This window comes from Tachysurus fulvidraco, chromosome 2, assembly GCF_022655615.1.
Source record: "Tachysurus fulvidraco isolate hzauxx_2018 chromosome 2, HZAU_PFXX_2.0, whole genome shotgun sequence".
NCBI classification, from domain to species: Eukaryota; Metazoa; Chordata; class Actinopteri; order Siluriformes; family Bagridae; genus Tachysurus; species Tachysurus fulvidraco.
In genome coordinates, this window is record NC_062519.1 from 4,810,211 (window position 1) to 4,831,031 (window position 20,821).

General features: G+C 36.4%; 1 protein-coding gene and 1 long non-coding RNA gene across 4 annotated transcripts in view; one reads left to right on the plus strand and one right to left on the minus strand.

Moving 5' to 3' along the window:
* igsf21a (immunoglobin superfamily, member 21a) overlaps positions 1-20,821 on the plus strand; it is a 276,114-nt gene that overhangs the window by 221,248 nt on the left and 34,045 nt on the right. The window contains exon 5 of the mRNA XM_027167692.2: positions 12,136-12,251. Within this exon, the coding sequence (XP_027023493.1) occupies positions 12,136-12,251 (116 nt within the window). The remainder of the gene's footprint in view (positions 1-12,135; positions 12,252-20,821) is intronic.
* Positions 1,878-20,672, minus strand: LOC113656426. Of its 3 annotated transcripts, XR_003443907.2 has the most exons (5): positions 6,627-8,230; positions 6,005-6,324; positions 4,178-4,260; positions 2,923-3,428; positions 1,878-2,798 (listed from the first exon to the last, which is right to left on the minus strand). It is a non-coding gene; the product is annotated as an uncharacterized LOC113656426 (long non-coding RNA). The 3 variants fall into 3 exon arrangements; XR_007139972.1 differs by lacking the exons at positions 1,878-2,798; positions 2,923-3,428; positions 4,178-4,260 and adding an exon at positions 20,295-20,672 and having other exon boundaries at positions 5,496-6,324; positions 6,627-6,775; XR_007139971.1 differs by lacking the exons at positions 1,878-2,798; positions 2,923-3,428; positions 4,178-4,260 and having other exon boundaries at positions 5,496-6,324.

Sequence of the window (20,821 nt, forward strand, 5' to 3'; positions counted from 1 at the left end):
GAGGCAATAAGATGGAAAATCTAGAAATGTCTTCTGGAGACAAGAAAAAATACTGTACAAAGAAATGTTCGCAACATGAGATAAACAAAATGGTTGTTTAGTTATCTAATTGTTTATTGAACTCAGGATCTTAGTCAATGTTTGCCTTGTTTACATTCTAATGTTTATTTCTGACCAAAGGATTAAAGACTTTTATGACATTTTCTCTCATACATTCATCTCATTCCAGATGTTAAACAAAATGCATGCTAACAGTTTCAGATGTGATACAAGAAATTTACAGCTCCATGTTAAAGAATGTATACATATCTAGTTGTAGATGTTAAACAAAATAGATTAATATAAATTAACATTTATAATTTCACATGTTTAAACATAATGAATTATTACAGTTTTAACATCTACAATTGTAACTGTTCAACAACGTAATCATTTACAGTTACAATTGTGGATGTTAAACAAAATGAACATTTACATTTTTAGGTGTTAACGAAAATTAAGATTTACAGTTTCAGACATAAAACAAAATAAACCTTTACAATTTCAAATTTTAAACAAATGAACATTCATATTCTCAAAAATTTTAATTACAGTTTCAGATGATAAACAAAACAAATATTTACAGTTTTTGATATTAAACAAAATAAACATTTACAGTTTAAAATTTGAAACAAAATGAACATTCAGATTTTCAACAAAAAAAATGTTTACAGTTTCAAATATTAAACAAAATTGTATTTACAGTTTCAGATGTTTAACAAAACGAATATTCACAATTCCAGATGTTAAACAAACAATGTAAACATTTACTGTACAGTTACAGATACAAAACTGGCTAAGCTGAGACTCTTGTGTGGGTGAACTGAATTCTGTGATATCGAGTCTAAAACTTGTACCAGTATACTGAGTCCCACTAATATGATGAGTGTGAAAAGAAGATGTTGTGTTTTTGCTTTTTAACAGTGAAACATAACATTTATACCTTCTCAAAGAGATCTAATAGGATCTAAAAGATAAACACAATCAACAGATTATCGCCAGCATCGTTAAATACACTACAAATACAACAATATGAACACATATTTAAAGTGTTTTCTGGTACTATATTTCTTTAACAGCTTTCATAATGTGTGTATTTTATAAGAATAAGACCTTGATTGACAGAGATCCCAAATAACTGTCAATCTTCTAAATTGTGCAGTTTCAGGTTATTTACTGTATAAAGAACAATTGCTGAAAAGATACGGCATACACAGTGAACGATGGAAACAACATTCAAAAGTAGGGTTTGTTTTTGCTAATTGTTCTCAAATATCAAAGAAATTTCTGGGAAAGTCAAAATGAAACACAAGGTTCATACAAAATTACAGAAGTTTGTTCGGGAGATAATTAGGGATTTCAAAGCACTAGAGTAAATAGCAAAAAAAAAAGTTTTTAAAAAGATGAAAAAGAACAACAAACATGTAAGTACCATATATTACTAAAAAAAAAAAGAAGGGGAATGTTTTAAAATATAGTAGAAAACGTGCTGTCTTTCATAAGGTAAACGTAAATAAGCCTTATTTTTTTTACAGGTTTTCTGTTTGGAAAAATGAACAAACTTTACCGTGGTAAAAGTAAGTCAGAAAAAATTCAAAGAAATGAACCTCTCACTCACTCTCTCACTCATTTTCTACCGCTTTATCCGAACTACTCGGGTCACGGGGAGCCTGTGCCTATCCCAGGCGTCATCGGGCATCAAGGCAGGATACACCCTGGACGGAGTGCCAACCCATCGCAGGGCACACACACACTCTCATTCACACACACATTCACACACTACGGACAATTTTCCAGAGATGCCAATCAACCTACCATGCATGTCTTTGGACCGGGGGAGGAAACCGGAGTACCCGGAGGAAACCCCCGAGGCACGGGGAGAACATGCAAACTCCACACACACAAGGCGGAGGCGGGAATCGAACCCCGACCCTGGAGGTGTGAGGCGAACGTGCTACCCACTAAATGATTTCCTACAAATTTATTCACATAACTGTGGGTATTGTAATTAATTATATCAGTAATTTAGAAACTTTCTCTCAAATTATCAAGGAACAATAACAACTCAGATAGTAAGGTGATATTCACAACGCACTGACTCAACGTAACCTATTCTTAACATTAGCAAAGTTTGCTTAAAAACCTTTAGGAAATTTTAAGTTTGACCCAAAGGGAAATAAAGTATAATCAATAATAATGAACTACTGTATATGATTAACTCTGATCAGCAGAAATAATGATAATAAATAACATGCAATATTTGATCATTTCTAAGAAAAGGTACATTCAAGGCCATGATAACTTCTAGTATTTTTGGATTCACATTCACAAATTAGAAATTTTGTTCTTTTTGCCACAGTTATCTTTTTAATGAACTTTTATTCATTCGGCATGTTAAATAATGTGTTGATTGTTTTAACACTGCAGTAAAAATAACGATAAAGTGTCTGAACTATTGGTAAGTTTCATGTGGTTTAATGTGGCAACATCAGTCTGTCAAAACAATTATTATTTATACGGAGTTATAGTATTACTATTGTATACTAATAGTACACTATACTATTATACTATGAAGTTATATTATTAGTTATACAGAGAATAGAGAGAGCTCACTGACCTATATAAAGTCCCATCCAGTGCAAGCAAAACTAGATGGATTTTAATATATGTCTAGTAATGAAATCTATACCAAGTAGTATCAGACATGGACTTGCAGGTATAGTTAGAGCTGTCTCAAAATCAACTGCAGTGGCACACACCTGTAGAAAACAGACAAAGATGTTATTGAGGAACAAAATGAACAAACTGGCAATTAATCAGAAAACCCGCTGTAAATAAATAGACAATTTGAAATATAGGCCAGAAAAAGAAGTATAAACTTACAGCTGCAAAAAGGACTAGCCCTGATAGGTTCTCTCCAAAGTGTGCTATAAGCAGCTGAACAACATGAAGTGCCATCTCATTAGCTTCACTTTTAGATAGGACATCTTGACATCTTTATTGGTAGGTTTTCTTGTGAAGTATTGTGTGATGGCTCTTTCACATTCCCCCATACTGAGGTCTAGGCTACAAAGCACTTTGATGTCTGTAAGTAACTCAAAGTGAGCCTTTATGAACTTTTGAGCTAAAAACGAAGGCCATTTGCCTCTCAAATCTCCAATTTCAGATGGTGGAAAGGCATTAATATGACGGCGTTGTAGACAGAATGTGAGCTCCTTTAGATTTTTGACCACTGCTCTTTTCAGCTTCAGCTCAATTTTTAAATGGACCTGTTTGCTGCCATATCAGCAAAAATCTTGGGTATAACCACAGATTCACAACTGACCAAGAACTTCTCTGTGTTGACGTGATTGGAATATGTTGCAAATCCAGTGTAACAGTCTCTGTCTCTAAAAAGAAAAAAAAAGAATACAAAAAAGTTCTCTTTCAATTTGAAAAACAAATGTGACTGGATTATATCATGTATTTCCTGTAAATCCTTAATAATTGTTTGAATGACAGAGGAAGGAAGCAAAAACTTCTTTCTGATGTGCCATCATCTACGGTACATCACTGGGAGGATCGATATGACATACCCTAGGCCTAACCGTCAATTTAATTGCATTAGCGTTTAGATTAACACTCAACATGCATTAACAAACGTGTTAAAATTAGGCTAAATATTTCCCAAAAGAACGCAGATTTTTTTTTTATACCACCTGTACAAATCCTTGCATCTAAACTTCAAATCATATACAAAGTCAATTAAATCCGTGTTTTACATACAGTATATATTTTATACACTAAAACTATCTTCTCACTTACATTTTAAACATAAACAACCATTAAACTGGATATTATCTCCATTTTTAGCAGGTGCGGCTAATAGCGACGGTTAACACTTGACATTAACACTATTTAACGTGCAAATCACAATCCAAAACAATGTATTATTGCTTGGTGACTGTAAAATCCATGAAAATATAAACGCTCGAGTTACTCACGTCAGGACTAACGTAAGTTCTAAACACATGTTCAACGTAAGTTCTAAACACAAGCTCGACAGCTTGCTAAGCATGAATTTCATGCATTGCTTCTGGTAATACAACCTTCATGAATAAAATACTGGCAAGAAAATACAGAAAAAGGTTTAAATTACCGTGCAATTTGTTTGGAGCAGATGCCGATAATCGCGGCGTTGAAGACGAAGGACTTCCTCATGCTTCCTCTTCAGAATACAAGCTTTATAAATGAGAAACGATGTTTGTGGCAAGTTAACGCATACTTGACTGAAAAGGATCATTAGATTTAATGCTTCTAAAAGTTATGTTTAAAATAATAACACAAAACAAACTACTTCAATAGAACAGTAATGAACTTTCACCAACTTTGCACTTATACACTCTAATCAGTTTCTGAAAAACACTGAATTGTACTGTTATTTAAAGCAATTAGGACTAGACCACAATGCATTGCACAATACAGAAGATAACCCTATTACATAAATACAGAAGACATTCTCATTAAATTAACAACAGTGCAAAATATTTCCCAGAATACATTGTTTTCTACAGCACATTACTGCTTTAATGGAAAACAGTACATTACTGTCAGATCGTTACTGTTTTTAACAGCAATTTTTTTACAGTGTGATGTTTGAAGTGTCAGATGTTAAAGAAACAAAATAGACATTTACATTTTCAGATTTGAAATAAACAATGCAGACATTTATCGTTTTAGCCGTTAAACAAACAGATGTTTGAAATATCAGATGTTAAACGAGCATATTTTTCAAATATGAAACACAAATATAAAATATTTTAATTGTTATTATACATTTTTAATATTTAGATATGATTTACCTCTAGCAGCCCTTGTGGAATATTTGCAGTTAACAGATTTTTATTTTATTTTATTTTATTTTATTTTATTTATTTATTTATTTATTTATTTATTTTTATGGTGGCTTAGTGGTAAGCACGTTCGCCTCACACCTCCAGGGTTGGGGGTTCGATTCTCGCCTCCGCCTTGGGTGTGTGGAGTTTGCATGTTCTCCCCGTGCCTCTGGGGTTTCCTCCGGGTACACGGGTTCCTCCACCGGTCCAAAGACATGCATGGTAGGTTGATTGGTATCTCCGGAAAATTGTCCGTATTGTGTGAGTGTGTGAGTGAATGAGAGTGTGTGTGTGCCCTGCGATGGGTTGGCACTCCGTCCAGGGTGTATCCTATCTCGCACATGCTCCCCGTGACCCGAGAAGTTCGGATAAGCGGTAGAAGATGAATGAATGAATGATTTTTTTTTTTTTTGTGGAATTTAATGTTATGCAGAAGCCTGGCTGAGGCTAATTTCTTGCAGGATCAGGATGTAGACTCACACAGCCTTCAAGGTAATTACAGAGAGTATACAATTGTGGGTGTTGTGTACATGAACAAAGTAAATGTAGAATGTCATGCTTTTTTTTTTTTTTTTTTTTTTAAAATAATTTTGGCAGGGAAATGAATAGCAGATTTACTTTGCAAACAGATTTCAGAACAGTAAGTTGAGTGTTTTTTTTTGTTGTTGTTGTTTGAATTTAAGGTAAAATCCAACATGAATATGCACAGTAGAGCATTGTGGACTCGAAACCCGTTCATCATCGAGCTGTTGATAGATATTCAATTTTAGCATAAATACAACCCATTTATCGAAAGATGGTTACAATCCATTATGTACTTTCTATTAAGTTCAATTAATAAAGTAAACTGATTAGTGAATGTATATGACTAGTGAATGATTATTGCTCATTATTCGCATTCTCATCCTATTAGAAACTGCTGATCATTACAGTCTGATATCCTGCTGATTTTTAGGATGAGGTCAAACATCACAAGCCCTTATTAATCTGCACTGATTACTTTCAGGATTCACGAGGCTTGAGCTCGTAATTAAAATTCAGACAATTTTTAATAATTCTTTTTAAAAGAAAAAAAGTTATCAGGAAATTACTTTTGGTGAAAAGCAGCCGGGTCGACCCCGGTGACTTTCGGCTTTCAGTCAGGGCCCTCGAGAGCTTAATAACAGACCTGACTGAAGGAGAAGCGTAACCCCCTCGTTCTCAAAGGGCCACTAAATCCTTTAATTATCAGGCCAAGGAGACGTGCCTCCAGGAAGCTCGGTGCTAAACGTAGACTTTGGTCATGAGGGGGGTAAAAAATCCCATTTGCTGTTATTTTTTAAAGAGAGATGAGTCTTGTCGCTTCAGGCCGCGGTGTCAGAAGGGAATGAAGGCAGCCTCTGTTAGGATGAATAACTCAAGCATGTGGACTCTGGAGGAATAAAAAAGAGCCGATAAGAGATAAAATGGTTTTTGACATGGCCATGCAGCAGAAGAACATGAATTGCAGTGGTAAAGTAGCTCAGGATCAAGTGAGTTGAATTGTAGTTAGTAGTTGAATTACCTACTGTAAATAGACAAAAAACTGCACTTTCTACCAACATCAGATCCGAGAAAGACAAAGACTTCCACGATACCCAGATTCCCTAAGCCTATGCCGATTTCCAGACATTCACTGAATTCCCAGTATCTCAAAGTACTGGCTGATTTCCAGAGCAGAGCTCCAGGTTTTACCTTAAATTCCCAGAGCTCCACTTTTTTTTCTCAGAGCCTCAGCTGGATACGCAGAGCTTCACCAAACCCCCAGATTCCCAGAGCCTCAGTTGAGTCCCACGTCATCTGTGTCCCAGATTCCCAAAGCCTCAGCTGATACTCAGTTTCACCTCATGCCAACAGAGTAAAGCAAGGAAAAAATTAATACTTTCTAATTTTTGCATCAGCACAGTAAATTATAGCATAGCAAGTTTTCAGGACAGAAGAATGTGTGGTTTCTTAACAATAAATGTTATGGAATAAAAAGCGTGACTTCTTTGTGTACTTCGTTAACAAATTCTAAATTGTTAGTGTGATCAAATTGAATGAAACACCTCAGGATGCACTGTTATTGGAAACTAATCAGGTTTGTGGTGGTAACTGAACTGAATTCATGACACAACACTCTGTTGTTGTTTATTTGACCTGGTTGGATGACAGTAGATCATTCCTTTGACTCATAGGACATGAGGTAATTTTACAAAGCAGTAATTTTATAGTATACTATGTGAAATAATATACTAAAATAAATAAGTAAGTAAATAGTGGTGTAATCTCGGCCTGATTTGTATCAGCTCTGTCCGGCAACATTATCTATTGCGAAGGTGATATTAATTTGCGAGATATCACCAAGCCGTAATATTTATTATCCAGGAAGATTGACGAAGACAAGAAGTCAGCAAGAAATACAGTATGTTCGGTCCTGTTATTGAAAGCACGGCTGTCATGCTGTATTTCACAGTTTTATGCTTGAACAGCACAAAGAATGAAAGATATGGGACTCAAGCGCCGAAGCTGATCAGCGATAAACTCTTCTTGTCAGAGTCTGAATCTAAATACTGTCTTATTTTCTTTACTTCTCATAAAAGGTGCAAGTCACCTTGAGTGCAGGAAAACCGAAGGAGAAAGATTTGTCACATCAAGGAACTAAACCTAATCCTTAGTAGGATTAAAACTCCTTCTCGTCCTTGTTGTTGTTGTTGCTGTTTTTGTTGTTGTTGTGTGCTCAACTCTGAAATTTCATCTATTAATCCATCAGTGACTCGCTGTTGTTGCATCAGGGATTATTTTGAGTTCGATGTCTTCAGGATTATGGTATCCTGTGTGCCTCTGATATCTCTGACACACACTAAAAGCTAAAATAAGTGACAAGATGATGTGATTTTTTTATGAAAACATATTAACAACTTTGTAAAAAATTAATAGACACCTTATTGAGTACTAGGAAAGTAATGATACACTGATTACTTAATAAGCATCACATGAAAATTTTTATTAGTAGTATTAGTAGTGTCACAACCAGGGAAGGAAGGAGACAGACCCGTATACAGGATAGCTTCAAATGAATGGGGTTTAATAAAAGATAAAGACAAAGACAGTAAATAATAAGAACTAAAGCAATACAGATGACATTTAACAATGAATAAGGTACACGTAACACACGTAACTCACGTAACTATTGATTCCACGCAGCCATCGGCAACGCGGCTCACATTTATACAAAAGACAATGAGATACAATTAGGATAAGGTGTGGAGACAGGGAGGAGCAGACGAAGGCGGGGCAGACACATGACAACAACAACAACAACAACAACAACAACAACAACAACAACGGTAGCACGTGGCCAGACGTCCGGGCTGATCCCTGACAAGGAGTAGTAGTAGTAGTAGTAGTAATAATAATAATAATAATAATAATAATAATAATAATAATAATAATAATAATAATAAAATAATAATAATAATAATAATAATATCCAAAGATATTTACACTAGCCAATGAGGAATCAATTAGGTGGGATGCAGTTTCTAGTTTTATTGTACAATGTTCATGAAGCAAATTCCTCTTATTGCCTACATTACTGGAGATGGTCGCTACTCAGAAAAAATGATGGCTGGGATATTATGTGGTCCTGGAACAGATGGGAAATAATTGAATTGGGTTTGCAATCTTTCTTTTTTTTTTTTAACTTTTTTTGTTATTTTTTAATTGAAATATTTAGATATAAAAAGACTTGATTGTATTCTTTGTTAGGAGTGATGTGTATTTATTTATGTTTTGGTTTGTTTGTTTTTTTGTTGGTTTTTTAATGGAAATATTTAGATATAATGAGACTTGTCTCATTTTTTTTTAAGATTTATTTATTTGTTTGTTTGTTTGTTTGTTTGTTTATTATGGCAATGTTTCCATCTAAAACGATTATATTATATAAAGGTTTCTAATTTTATTATTTTTATACTTTATACATGCACCATAAGTGCTTTTTGTGTGATAGCATGTTCTATTTTATGTATTTTATATTCAGTTTTTTTTTAGTGTTCGTAATACTCTTTTTGTTAGGTCACTTATTATTTAACACTTAAAACATAATTAATAATATACAACTATATATGCAATAACATCAGCTGTTAATTACAATCACAATTAGACATTATTACACATTAGCTATCTCTCTCTCTCTCTCTCTCTCTCTCTCTCTCTCTCTCTCTCTCTCTCTCTCTCTCTCTCTCTTTTAGTAAACCAGGAAGAGGGTGTCTTTTTTTCAGTCAAACAACAGTGATTTTCATTAGAGCTCTATATTAATTAGAAACCTGACAGCGGTCCATTAATTTACAGCCTTAAGGCTCCTAAGGGGAATTTGTGATATTAACCGAGACGGCAAATGAAATAATTGTGTCTTCCTTCCGGGGAGATAATAAAACTCAGGAGTATTTTATACTTCATAAGACTAAATTTGTCATCCATGCAGCAGAGCAGCACTTTCACCTTCTCGAGCGACTGATATCGAATCTAATGGAATATTTATGATATCAACATTTAGGTCAGGAATGCTTAAGAAACAAAGTCAGCTTTGATTTCATACTGTACTTATATTTGGTGTTCTTTAAATTTCAAGAAATTATTCTTATTATTCTTGTTAATTATTCTGATTGGTCAGACAGCTGAAAGGTTAATAGTTCCAGCTTATACACATGGACGCTTCTAATAAACCCTGTTGGTTCTTGATATTTTGTGTTGTTTAGCAGTTTTCAGAAGGAGTCTCCAGTGTGAGCACTTTATAACAGTCTGATTATGATATAAAACTTTTACTTTTAGGATTAAGTTCCCAAAGACAAGATCCCTGACAGTTTAGAGTTGCTGTAATGTAAGCGATAACAGGAACTAACCTGTTTCACAGACACTAAAAATAGTGTAAAGTTTGACTTTAAACGCAATGAACTTCACATTAATATGTCAGGCTGCATCACACTATGTCACTGATTCATTTCTGGGTTTTTCTTTCTAGCTGAAATTGTGTTCTTTTAAAATGACTCCTTGTTTGCAGGTAGTCATTAAAGGTGCGGTCTCCGTTGTTTGGGAAATGCTTCAGAAATCTGCGTTGGGCCGCCAAACAAAACAAAAACAAAACTAACGTGTAGCCAATGAGCAGGAAGAGATTGAAACATTGACATGGAGGATAAAAATCAAAAAGAAAGCGAGGAAAGGCTTACAATAAGACCAGAAGTAGGACCCGTGTTAATATAGGATCAGCTTTCCAGCGCTGGAGAGAACTGAAGGAGCAGGAAGTTGGCCACATATTCACAGATTGGAGTTTCCCGAGTCAATAACTCCTGAGCTAAACGCTGTTACTACACAAATAACACCTCTTTTCTATCGTAGTAATGTAGAGAGGCAGCTACAACTGCGTTTTGTGTAGTAACAGTGTTTAGCTCAGGAGTTATTGACTCGGGAAACTCCAACCTGTGAATATGTGGGTGACTTTACTTAAGACGCCGTTGGTTTTGCTTTGTTACACAGAACTAATATATGCCTTTGTCCTTTACATGATTATGCTTGTGTGTCATTTTTGCCTGTTTGTTTATCTGCAATCGTATTGTTCTTCCCTTCAGCGATGATAAAGACACATTTAGTTCCATTAGTTGCCCGGGTTACATATGTATGTGGGGGCGGAGCTATCAATACATTTGAAAGTAAACCTGTGATTAGGAACCCTGCCCACAAAATCCTGGTATTTGGTCAAATTGTGAAAAAAAAACCCTAGTAGGAGTAAAGAATTTCATTCTTTACTAAATTCCCACCTTTATAAACCAAATTACTGCATAATGGATGGCTCAAAATGTCCAAACACATTTCGCTAGAAACCAGACAAGAACTTTTTTTAACATTTTCATCCAGCTTTTCTTTCCTGTTTGTGTGAGCGCTATCGATCGGGAGATTTTTATAAATGCCTTTTTCCTCGGGCGACTCCTTTAACCTGCTCCACTTACTTCAAACGCAATTTCTCACGCCCAGGCAATCGCGGGTCGTATTTCCTCAGCCGGGTGTGAAAGTGAATCCGTGAAAATCGTGTTTCAGGTGATAATGCAGTCCGGGGGATATTCGGTGATGATCTCTGACAGCGGTGTGCAGCATGCGAGTGACGAGAATGCCAGTACGAGCGAGAGTGAGGAATGCAGATGTTTTTAAATACACATCTGTATAGATTTGAATGATGAACTACGCTGTTGTTGTTTTTTTTTTGTTTAAGTTTTAGAGTCTTCAGCGTGTGAAGTGCTTGGTACTTCTTCTTCTCCAGACTCAATTTCTCTTATGGGATCGCTTCTTTTCTCTTCTCTTTTTTTCCCCCTTCATACACTTGTAAGACCTCCCAGAGGAGACCTTGCCTAAGGCTGTGGATAATATATGTATGAGTGTTCGCACTTCATCTCTAACAACCTCCCTCTCTCACGTTGACCAGCTTTGCGACCGGCCCGGTTTTTATGATTTAAAACAGCTGCGCAGGACAGTATTTGAATGCGGAATACCGTAACAGCACTCGTGGGAGCAGTACATTGTCTTGCTGGTTTATCTCTTCGCATATGGAAAGGTAGACATAATAGAACTCGTTTGTAAGCAAATAATCGTCTAATTCCTGACATCTCTTTATGATGAAATTTTACCTAACAGTGCTGACATCTCCTAACATAAAGCTAGAACATTTCCAATAAATTTTTTATCACAGCATTTGAAACCATATCAACCCTGACCAGGCAGTTACTAAGGATGAGTAACTGACTAAGAAATGCACCGTTCATGCTCAGGGTAATAAACAAAGTTTGTCTTCTTCCTGTGAGCTACAAAACATATCACTTATTCAAACGAGTTCCTGCTCACTCTCAATACAAAAAAAGCTCATTATCTGTTTTTTTTTTTTTTTTTTTTTTTACAGTAGTTCCCAGCTGTCCATCACATTGACTGAATCTCACTGTGAAACAGCATGGAGAATTCATGATGTTAAAAAGTGTTTCAAAATCCTAAGAGAGACAAAGGAAATCCAGTATGTACGACTGAAGGGGTTGATTAATTGTATGAGCAAGAGACTGTATGAAAAACCTCTACAAGAAGCATTATAAATGCTCTTCAGGCTGGTTTATGTCGAGTGGTGTGTCCTTGCTCGCTTGTAATTTTTTGCCTGTGAGTTTATGGATGTGTCTTTTCTCCTCTGCAGCACCGCCTAACAACATCTCGGTGGTAGCAGAGAACACACCGGCGCCGTTTAGCCGCTACCAAGCCCAGAACCTCACTCTGATCTGCACTGCCAAAGGAGGCAAACCAGCACCATCGGTAAGTCACATTTTCTGATGCACATATCGCTGATCCCATAAGGGTCGTATTACCTTTCCACAGGTTTGTAGAGTCTGTCATCCTGTATTGAATGCTGAAATACATGAGCTAGTGCTTGACTGCATAAAACTGCAAAAATGTAACATCATTGAAAATCTTGATTTTGGTAGCCCACGTCGTTGGAAATTGGGGCCATGAACTTTTACGGATGTCGTCGTGGCTCGGTTTAGCCGTGCTGCTGAACTCCACCAGGCCATTAATCACGCACCACGGGTGCATGGTTATGTATTCCGGATCTGTCTTCCTTGCAATTAAGTGCCCAGCGCGACAGGAGCATGAGGTGAAAATGATTTCCGCCACCCTGCCTAGAGCTGGGCCAAAGCAGACACTGGTCTCACCTGCGACAACCTCCATCAATGTCCAAGAGTGCATTTCCAGCAGCAGGAAAGAATCTCCCTCCATCACACACACTCCTTATCAGCTTCATCAGAATGAACCAAAGCTTAATTTGTTCAAGATTACATTTTACAAATGAAAAAAATCCTAATTATCTAACAATCTTTGTTCTCTGTATCCATATAATCTAAAAACCTGGAGCTTGATTTGTAGTAGTTGCAAACCTAAGAAGGTTAGTGGTCTTGAAATGCTTTTCATAGAGAACATGAACATACATCTTAATTGTTTTTAAGAAGAAAACGAAGAGGCTCATGATTTGCTTCTGTTTCCTCCAGGAACTCCTCCAAAAGTTAGTGCCAAAAGCTAATAGAGTTGTGTTGGGGCAGGGCTCATACTGCCCCATGCTCGCTCTCACACCCTTATCAGTGGAGCAGGAGCAACAGACAGGATTTTAATGACAGAGTTGCCATATCATGCTTCACAGCTGTCAAGAAATTGATTTACAGAAAATAGCCCTTAGTGTTTAACAGAGATAAAGCTGCAACGCCGGAAACTTTTTCCTTTGTAGTGTGTGTGTGTGTGTGTGTGTGTGTGTGTGTGCGTGTGTGTGTGATTTACCCTGCCCTGCCTTATGCCCTGAGTCCCATGGATGGATGGATGGATGGATGGATGGATGGATGGATAGATGGATGGATGGATGGATGGATGGATGGAGGGGCGGATGGAGGATGGAAGGAAGTATGAATGTATGGATGGATGGATGGATGGATGGATGGATGGATGGATGAAAGGATGGATAAATGGATGAATGAATACTCCTAAATCTAACAGATTTATTCAAACAAAAGCAAAGTATAAGAGCAGACGGTGTCTCTGTGATGTACAGAATATAGTGTTGCAAAGACTGGTAGAGGAAACGGGGGATTATAGAGTGGATAAAGGAACAAGTGAACAAAAGGTATGTTTCACTCAAATCGAGCTGTACGTCAGATGAGAGACATGGTGTCGACTCTCATCTGCATGTTATGGCGTTATTTTACATGAGGCAAGTGTTCGAGTTGTTCAATTTTATTTATTTAAATTCCAATTCATACAAAGTTTATATGTCACATAGACAATCATGCACAGTAGGACACGTAGTGAGGTGAATTCCACTATCTGGGTCAAAACATGAAATTTAAAAATACAAATTAAATAGAATTACGTGTTCATGCAAAGGAAAAAACTAATATAGAAAATATAGATTAGTGAATGAATAGTATGAATATTGTACAGTGCAGATGTGAGCAGGTGTGTTCAGTTAGTGAAATATACAGTATGTACTATATGATATGCAGAAATCTGTCCAGAAAAGTCCACGCTCGAGTTTGAGGCGTTGTCCCGCTTAAGGGTCCAAATGGCCTACAGGAAGAAGCTCCTCCTCATTCTCTTTGTGTAGACCTTCTGGGAAAAAGCACTTCCACAACCGCAACAGAGACGAGACGAGTCGGCTGATGTCCTTCACTATGTTCCTGGCCTTGGTCCAGAACTGCTTTATTTATTAATGTCGTCCTTTCTCAACAAAATCTTTGTTTATGACTTGCTGCTGTGCTGAACTTTCTGAACACAGAACACATTATTCCCAAGTATGTATATGTATATATACACATATACATACTTGGGAATAATGTATATATATGTGTGTGTATATATATATATATATATATATATATATATATATATATATATATATATATATATATATATATATATATATATATATATACATACATACATACATACTTGGGAATAATGTATATATATATATATATATATATATATATATATATATATATATATATATATATATATATATATATATTAGTTCAGTTTAAACCCATTTAGTTCAAGTGACCAGTTGAAGAGGCACTTACTGAACAATGAATTGAAGGGTGGCAAAATTGTCTTATTACCACGAGCCCAGCCTCTATATCTCTCAATACTTTTCTCAGCTTTGAATTGTATTTTTCACAAGTGAGGTACTGAAAACTCCATTTTATCCCATTTATCATTATCAAATAACTCCACACTTTTCTAAAGACTATTCTTTCATATTCACTGACCTGAACATTTTAAATGCATGCCTTAATGTTGTTTGATTTTTGGAGAAATGAACCGGAATGATTTGTTGTCACAGAGACCCGACACAGATTCTTTTTTTTTTCCCTAAACCATGGGGGAAACACTCTAGTCCAAATTATATTACATCTAATTTGGAGTGTTGCCTGATTCCCTAATATAAGCTCTACAAAACACTGCTCTGAAATTAATGCATATTTGGAAACAGTTTTTGTTGACTCGCGACGTTGAACAGCCCCATTGAGCCACTGTGAACGCGCCAAAGTCGTCTAGAATGACTTCGTATGACTAAATCAACAGCGAGTAAACAGATTTGGAGGACGTTCAGAGATGGATCATCCACCGGGAGACTGGATGTGGACTTGAGACTCCACTTTTTTATCTACTGGCTGGTCTGAATTTTTCCCCCAAGTAGTGTTCCAACAGTAGCTTGAATGTTCAACAGCGCTTTATTTATCTGATAGCAAGGATTCAGTTTCCGTATCAGCAGCTTTGAACCCAGAAGTTCGGTTTACGTACAAGGCAAATCCAGGTATATTAATTGTAATAGAGATTGATGTTGGACTAACTGACAAACTATTTTATAGTCTGTTCGGTTTTATAATTTGAAATTAGTGTTATAGCCCTTCTTGGGGGTAGAAATTAACAAGTTTTGTCTTACAGATCCACAGATGGGGTTCAAATCCCAACTGTTTCCATTCTCTGGTTTTCTCCTCCAATGCAAAGATATGCAGTGTAGGTTGATTGGAATCTCTAAATTGTCCATAGTGTGTGTGTGTGTGTGTGTGTGTGTGTGTGTGTGTGTGCGATATCGCCCTGCCCCACTTTGTGCTGAGTCCCCTGGAAGGGTGGATGGATAGATGGATGCATTGATGGATAGATGGATGGAGGGATGTATTGATGGATGGATGGATGGATGGTATCGATGGATGGCTGTAAAGATGGATGGATGGATGCATGGATGGATGGATGGATGGATGGTATTGATAAATGAATGTATTGATGGATGGATATTGGATGAATGGAGGGATGGATGGATTGATACAGTAGATGGGTGGTATCAATAGATTAATATATTGATTGATGGATGGATGGATGGATGGATGGATGGTACCGATAGATGAACATATTGATTAATTGATTGCTGCATTGATGGATACATTAATAGATGAATTGATAACTTTGTCTGAAAATATCACAGTTGTATGATGTCACTGTATTAATTAACTATAAGCACACGGTGTGAAAAAGAAAGAAAACATTTAGGACAGAATCGAGAACAACATTCACCAAGTGTGCAGTGATGTGAAACAGAACATTGTTTGGTTTTTGTTCTGATCAGCTAACACCGTTCATTAGCACCCATTACATACGTACATGCTAGGGCTAGCAGCAGAGGTAGCAATGCACCATCTTTACAACAGCAGCAGATCACGCAGCTATAGCCTGGATCAAGGAGAGCCGGAGATGTGCAAAGTTTCGGGTGAGTTTCAGCCAGACACAACAGGAAAAGGAAGCACCGAAGTGAGGAAAATTTTTTTAAATTGCTGACAATTTTCCACAGAATTGCACAAGATATTTTATGTGACATCATCACAAGATGTATTGCACGTGTCAAGCATGAGCGCAGCTCTCACAGGAACCTATTCCATATGTGTCTTCACTGGTAGAAAAAGAATCTTGTGCTGGTGATTTAAAAATTTTAAACTCTGCAAATTGCATCATAAATCACAAAAAAAAGAAGAAAAATATTAAGAAATGCATTAACAAAAAGTGTGACTGTGCTGCAGTTGTTGTTTAATAAATAAAAGATTGTACGCTCGGTTTAAAGAACATCCTCACAGAACGAATTTGTTTGACAGCCAGTTCAAGATATATAGAATTATATTAATAGAAAAGCAATACATTTTATTTTCTTGGCCTTTCGTTTCGACACTTAAGACTCCGAGTCGGTTCCCCTTCCTGAATTTCACCTTCTTTAATGTTATACCTTTTTTATTCAAAGCATTTAATTCCAGATTTGTCGTTGTTCCTATTTTACGAATTATTTCAAAATGCCCAGTATTTTATCCTCCCTGCACACCTTTGAATGTTTGAAAGTCTTTTCAATAGGAGCCGAACAAAAAAATCGATGGTACGGCTTCATAATTTCAGCACCTTCTCGAAATCAATTTGTGACAGCCATTGTGCATAGCTCACGCCGCTCGGCGTAGTACATCATGTGTGCAGTGCGCCGTGCACCCAATTTATAATACAGGATTGCTCTCTCCATGCTTTTTTGTTAAGTCACGCTATGTGACACAAAGCAAATCCATTCGGGGGCTTTTTATTTTCTCGTTATATTGCTTTGTATTTTGAACAACATGCATGTTAAACGTTAAAAAACGGCTCATTTTAAAGCATCCAACAGAGTTTTACAGTCAGATCATTGAATTTTCCGTGGAAAATACATTTGACGTGATGACGCCTTGTAGACTCACAGCTAGTTATTCACATTTATAAAACAGACCCCTAATGTTTTTTTTTTCCTTTTATATTAATATTCATTATCCTGCTATACAAGCTGACATTCTTTAATCAATATTTTGTTTAACTGCTTATTTCAAACCCTACAAATACACAAATACAGATTTTTTTTTTCTTTTAAATGTATTTAATCGTGCTGACCTCATTTTGAATGACTCGTGCGTCTCATGCTAAGCACACACTAGTGCATTAAATAGTGTGAAAATAGCCTACGTCCGTTTTTAACAGCGGTAAACAAAGTATCTGTGGTAAATTTTCATTGTCGGCAGTGAGCTAATCATCTAAAGTGAATCTGTCTAGTGACAAATAAAGTCAGTGAATTTTAACAAGGTGTAAAAATAGGAGTTTTTTTTGTCATTCCTCATCCTCACAGAACTGTCTCTAAATTCTACAAACTTTAAGTGTAGAAAGAAATGTCTAGTTGATGGCAGATGACATGGTTGGGTTCGAGCTATCAGTGGTGGTTAAAAGTACTGTATAATCTCAGGATGTCACAAAAGCTTGAGACAATCGAGTTAATACAGCAGGTGAAACCAAATCAGAATTCATACCTGTCTGCCATGAAGAGGAATATGAGACTAGAGTCTAACAGACTGAGGCTTATAAAAAACCGGACAGGAGAAGATCTGATCTGATTTATTTTTTTTTTAAATCAGTCCTAGGATCAGAATAATAATGCCGGCTTTATACATTTTTATTTTCAACCCAAAACGACATAAATAAGAGCCAGAAGTCGTCCTCATGACCCACAGCATGACCTTATATACTAAACTATAGCACATTCTCCTATTGAGGTGCTTGTGGAAAGCTGGTAGTCTGACCTCCATATAATCTCAAGGTCACTCTGATTAAGAGGAAGTCAAATAATTAAAGCTAATAGCCAGTGTTATTGACTGAGAGCAGACCGTCCCGGTCCGTACTCCAACACTGTCTCCATAAAAATGATACCATCATACTTTTTAATGATAGATTTAAGCGGTGGGCAGAGCAGGTGGGGGTTTGGCCAAGCACAGGAGCACAGACTATTGTCAAGTGCCTAAATGAACTTGCCACTTGAAAATTGGGCACCTAGCAGTGAAGAACATGCAGGTGCTTTCATTAGTCTCCATTCAGGAGAGAAAGGGCTGTGTATGGCCTCTATTCGTCTATACGCGCTCATGTTGAATTACATCAATTTGTATAGGCCACCTAAATAAGCATGACACACTTCTGTATGTATTGTTGTGGGAGCACATTTCTGCTCAATGCCTTCAATAGAGAGTCTTATTGTGTGTGTATGTGTATATATATATATATATATATATATATATATATATATATATATATATATATATATATATATATATATATATCTCTATATATCTATATATATATATATATATATATATATATTTATATATTTATATATATATATATATAGAGAGAGAGAGAGAGAGAGAGAGAGAGAGAGAGAGAGAGAGAGAGAGAGAGAGAGAGAGAGAAAACCTTCTATGAGCAAAGTTGGATTTCGGAATAACCCTTTTTTCAAAAGTACCAATCAGAAAAACACACTTTTAGTTCAGATCTAATGATGGGATCTAATGGCATTTGTAACTTTTTTAACAAAGGAAAATGTAATGTGCGGAGGATGCAGCCGGAAGCAGGGATCGAACTTAGATCTCCGTGGTAATGACGATCTCCTGCATATCAGATCAGACCCCAACGCAGACGCATTTATTAACATAAATGAAGACTAAAATAACTTGCATAAAACATATCAAAGTAAAACATGACTTGAGCCTGGAAACTTGAATAGCATGAATGGAACACCATGCATAATAATCCGAATAACTCTGCGTTCGGCTTTTCGGCTCACACATAACGTTACATTGAGATACAAATACCCATTTCATATATACATTTACATTTACAGCATTTGGCAGACACCCTTATCCAGAGCGACGTACATAAGTGCTTAAATCTCTACCTTTGGATACATTCACCAAAAAAAAAGTATTTCACTTCAATGACTGACTATGTCAGGGACTTATGTCAAAGACTCATATTAAGTAGTGCATCATGGGAAAAAAGGAAACATGTGAGAAATAGGGAAAACAATAGTAAAAGGTTGTGGCAATGCCCACATCGGATTAACAGTGAGTGATGAATAAACCATTTGCCAGTCCCCCTGGTGGTCTAGCAAGGAACTATTCAAGTAACATCTGACTGAAAATCCGGACTTTAAGCTACTGACTTTTAGTAGATGGCTTTTTACACCATAATTGTTGGATTGATTTCATTCAAATGCATACATTGGTTCCATGTGATTGCAATAAGTTGTCGTTCTTCCAACATGATTCGCTCGCAAAATTTTTAATACCCTTTAATAAGATGCAACACAGAGCTCATGTGTGAGCTGGGAATCAAACCCACAAGATATCGTTGCTCTTTTCTACCATACATGATTTAATCACCTACATTTAATCCTATAATTCTAATTGGTGCCGACATGATCGTGTGATTTCACAATGTAATTTGTTTATGGATAAATAATTCGGTCTAAATTCACTAAAGACACTTTAAATCAGTAGAATTAAATATACTTGATTATAAATGTTGCTTACAAATGCAGCAATTTCACTTAATGCTGATTGCTAGACTTTCTTTGTACTGTGACATAACAGACCTGACAGAAAATGCAATCTCGGTGCATCTTTCTGTCCTAATGACTGTACGTCAAACACCGTACTGCATACCGCCTAGATTCGTTCAACTAATGACTACATGCTAACAAATGCTAATGAATGGTCCATGATACCTTGCATTCAACATTTTTTTATACCAGTCGCTTAGCATAGCGTTCCATATGCATTGTAAAGAGCATCTTGCTAATTTCAGCAAGACAATATATGTACCAAAGCACGTTCTGCACATATTCCAGCAGCATGGCTTTATAGCGAATGAGTCCAGGTGCTAAACAGGCCTGGCTGCAGTCCAGACGTATCACCCATTCAAAACACTTACCGTGTTTTGAAGCGAAAAATCTTTGGAGTCGAATCTTACATCAAGCAAGAATGGGAAGGCATTTTGCTTTTAAAACTCCAGCAACCGGTCTCCTCAGTTCCCAAAGACATACAGAGTGTTGTTTAAAGAAGAGATGATGCAACACAGTGGTAAACATGCCCCTTTCCTGACTCCATGGAAATGAATAGCTGGCTTGTTGTTAAAAAATGATTAACTATTTTTTTTTTTATAAGAACAAAGCAACTTCTTAGTTAGATCTATATTGATGTTCTTTGAACTAGTCATATATAGGATTTAAATTATTTGCAAATCATTGCAATCTGTCTTGAATTTTTTTTTTTTTTTTTTTGTGACTTAAAGCGACAAAGCGACTGGAGATGATTCGGGTTTAGTGAGAGCTGAGAGCGACTGGTGACTAGTTGTAGCCATGTCCAGGGAGGTGCAGCGACACCCAATGGGAGTGAAGACGGTAGGGCATGTGATCCGTGACAGCACGCACTACTTCTCTTTTTATGGAATGCTACTTG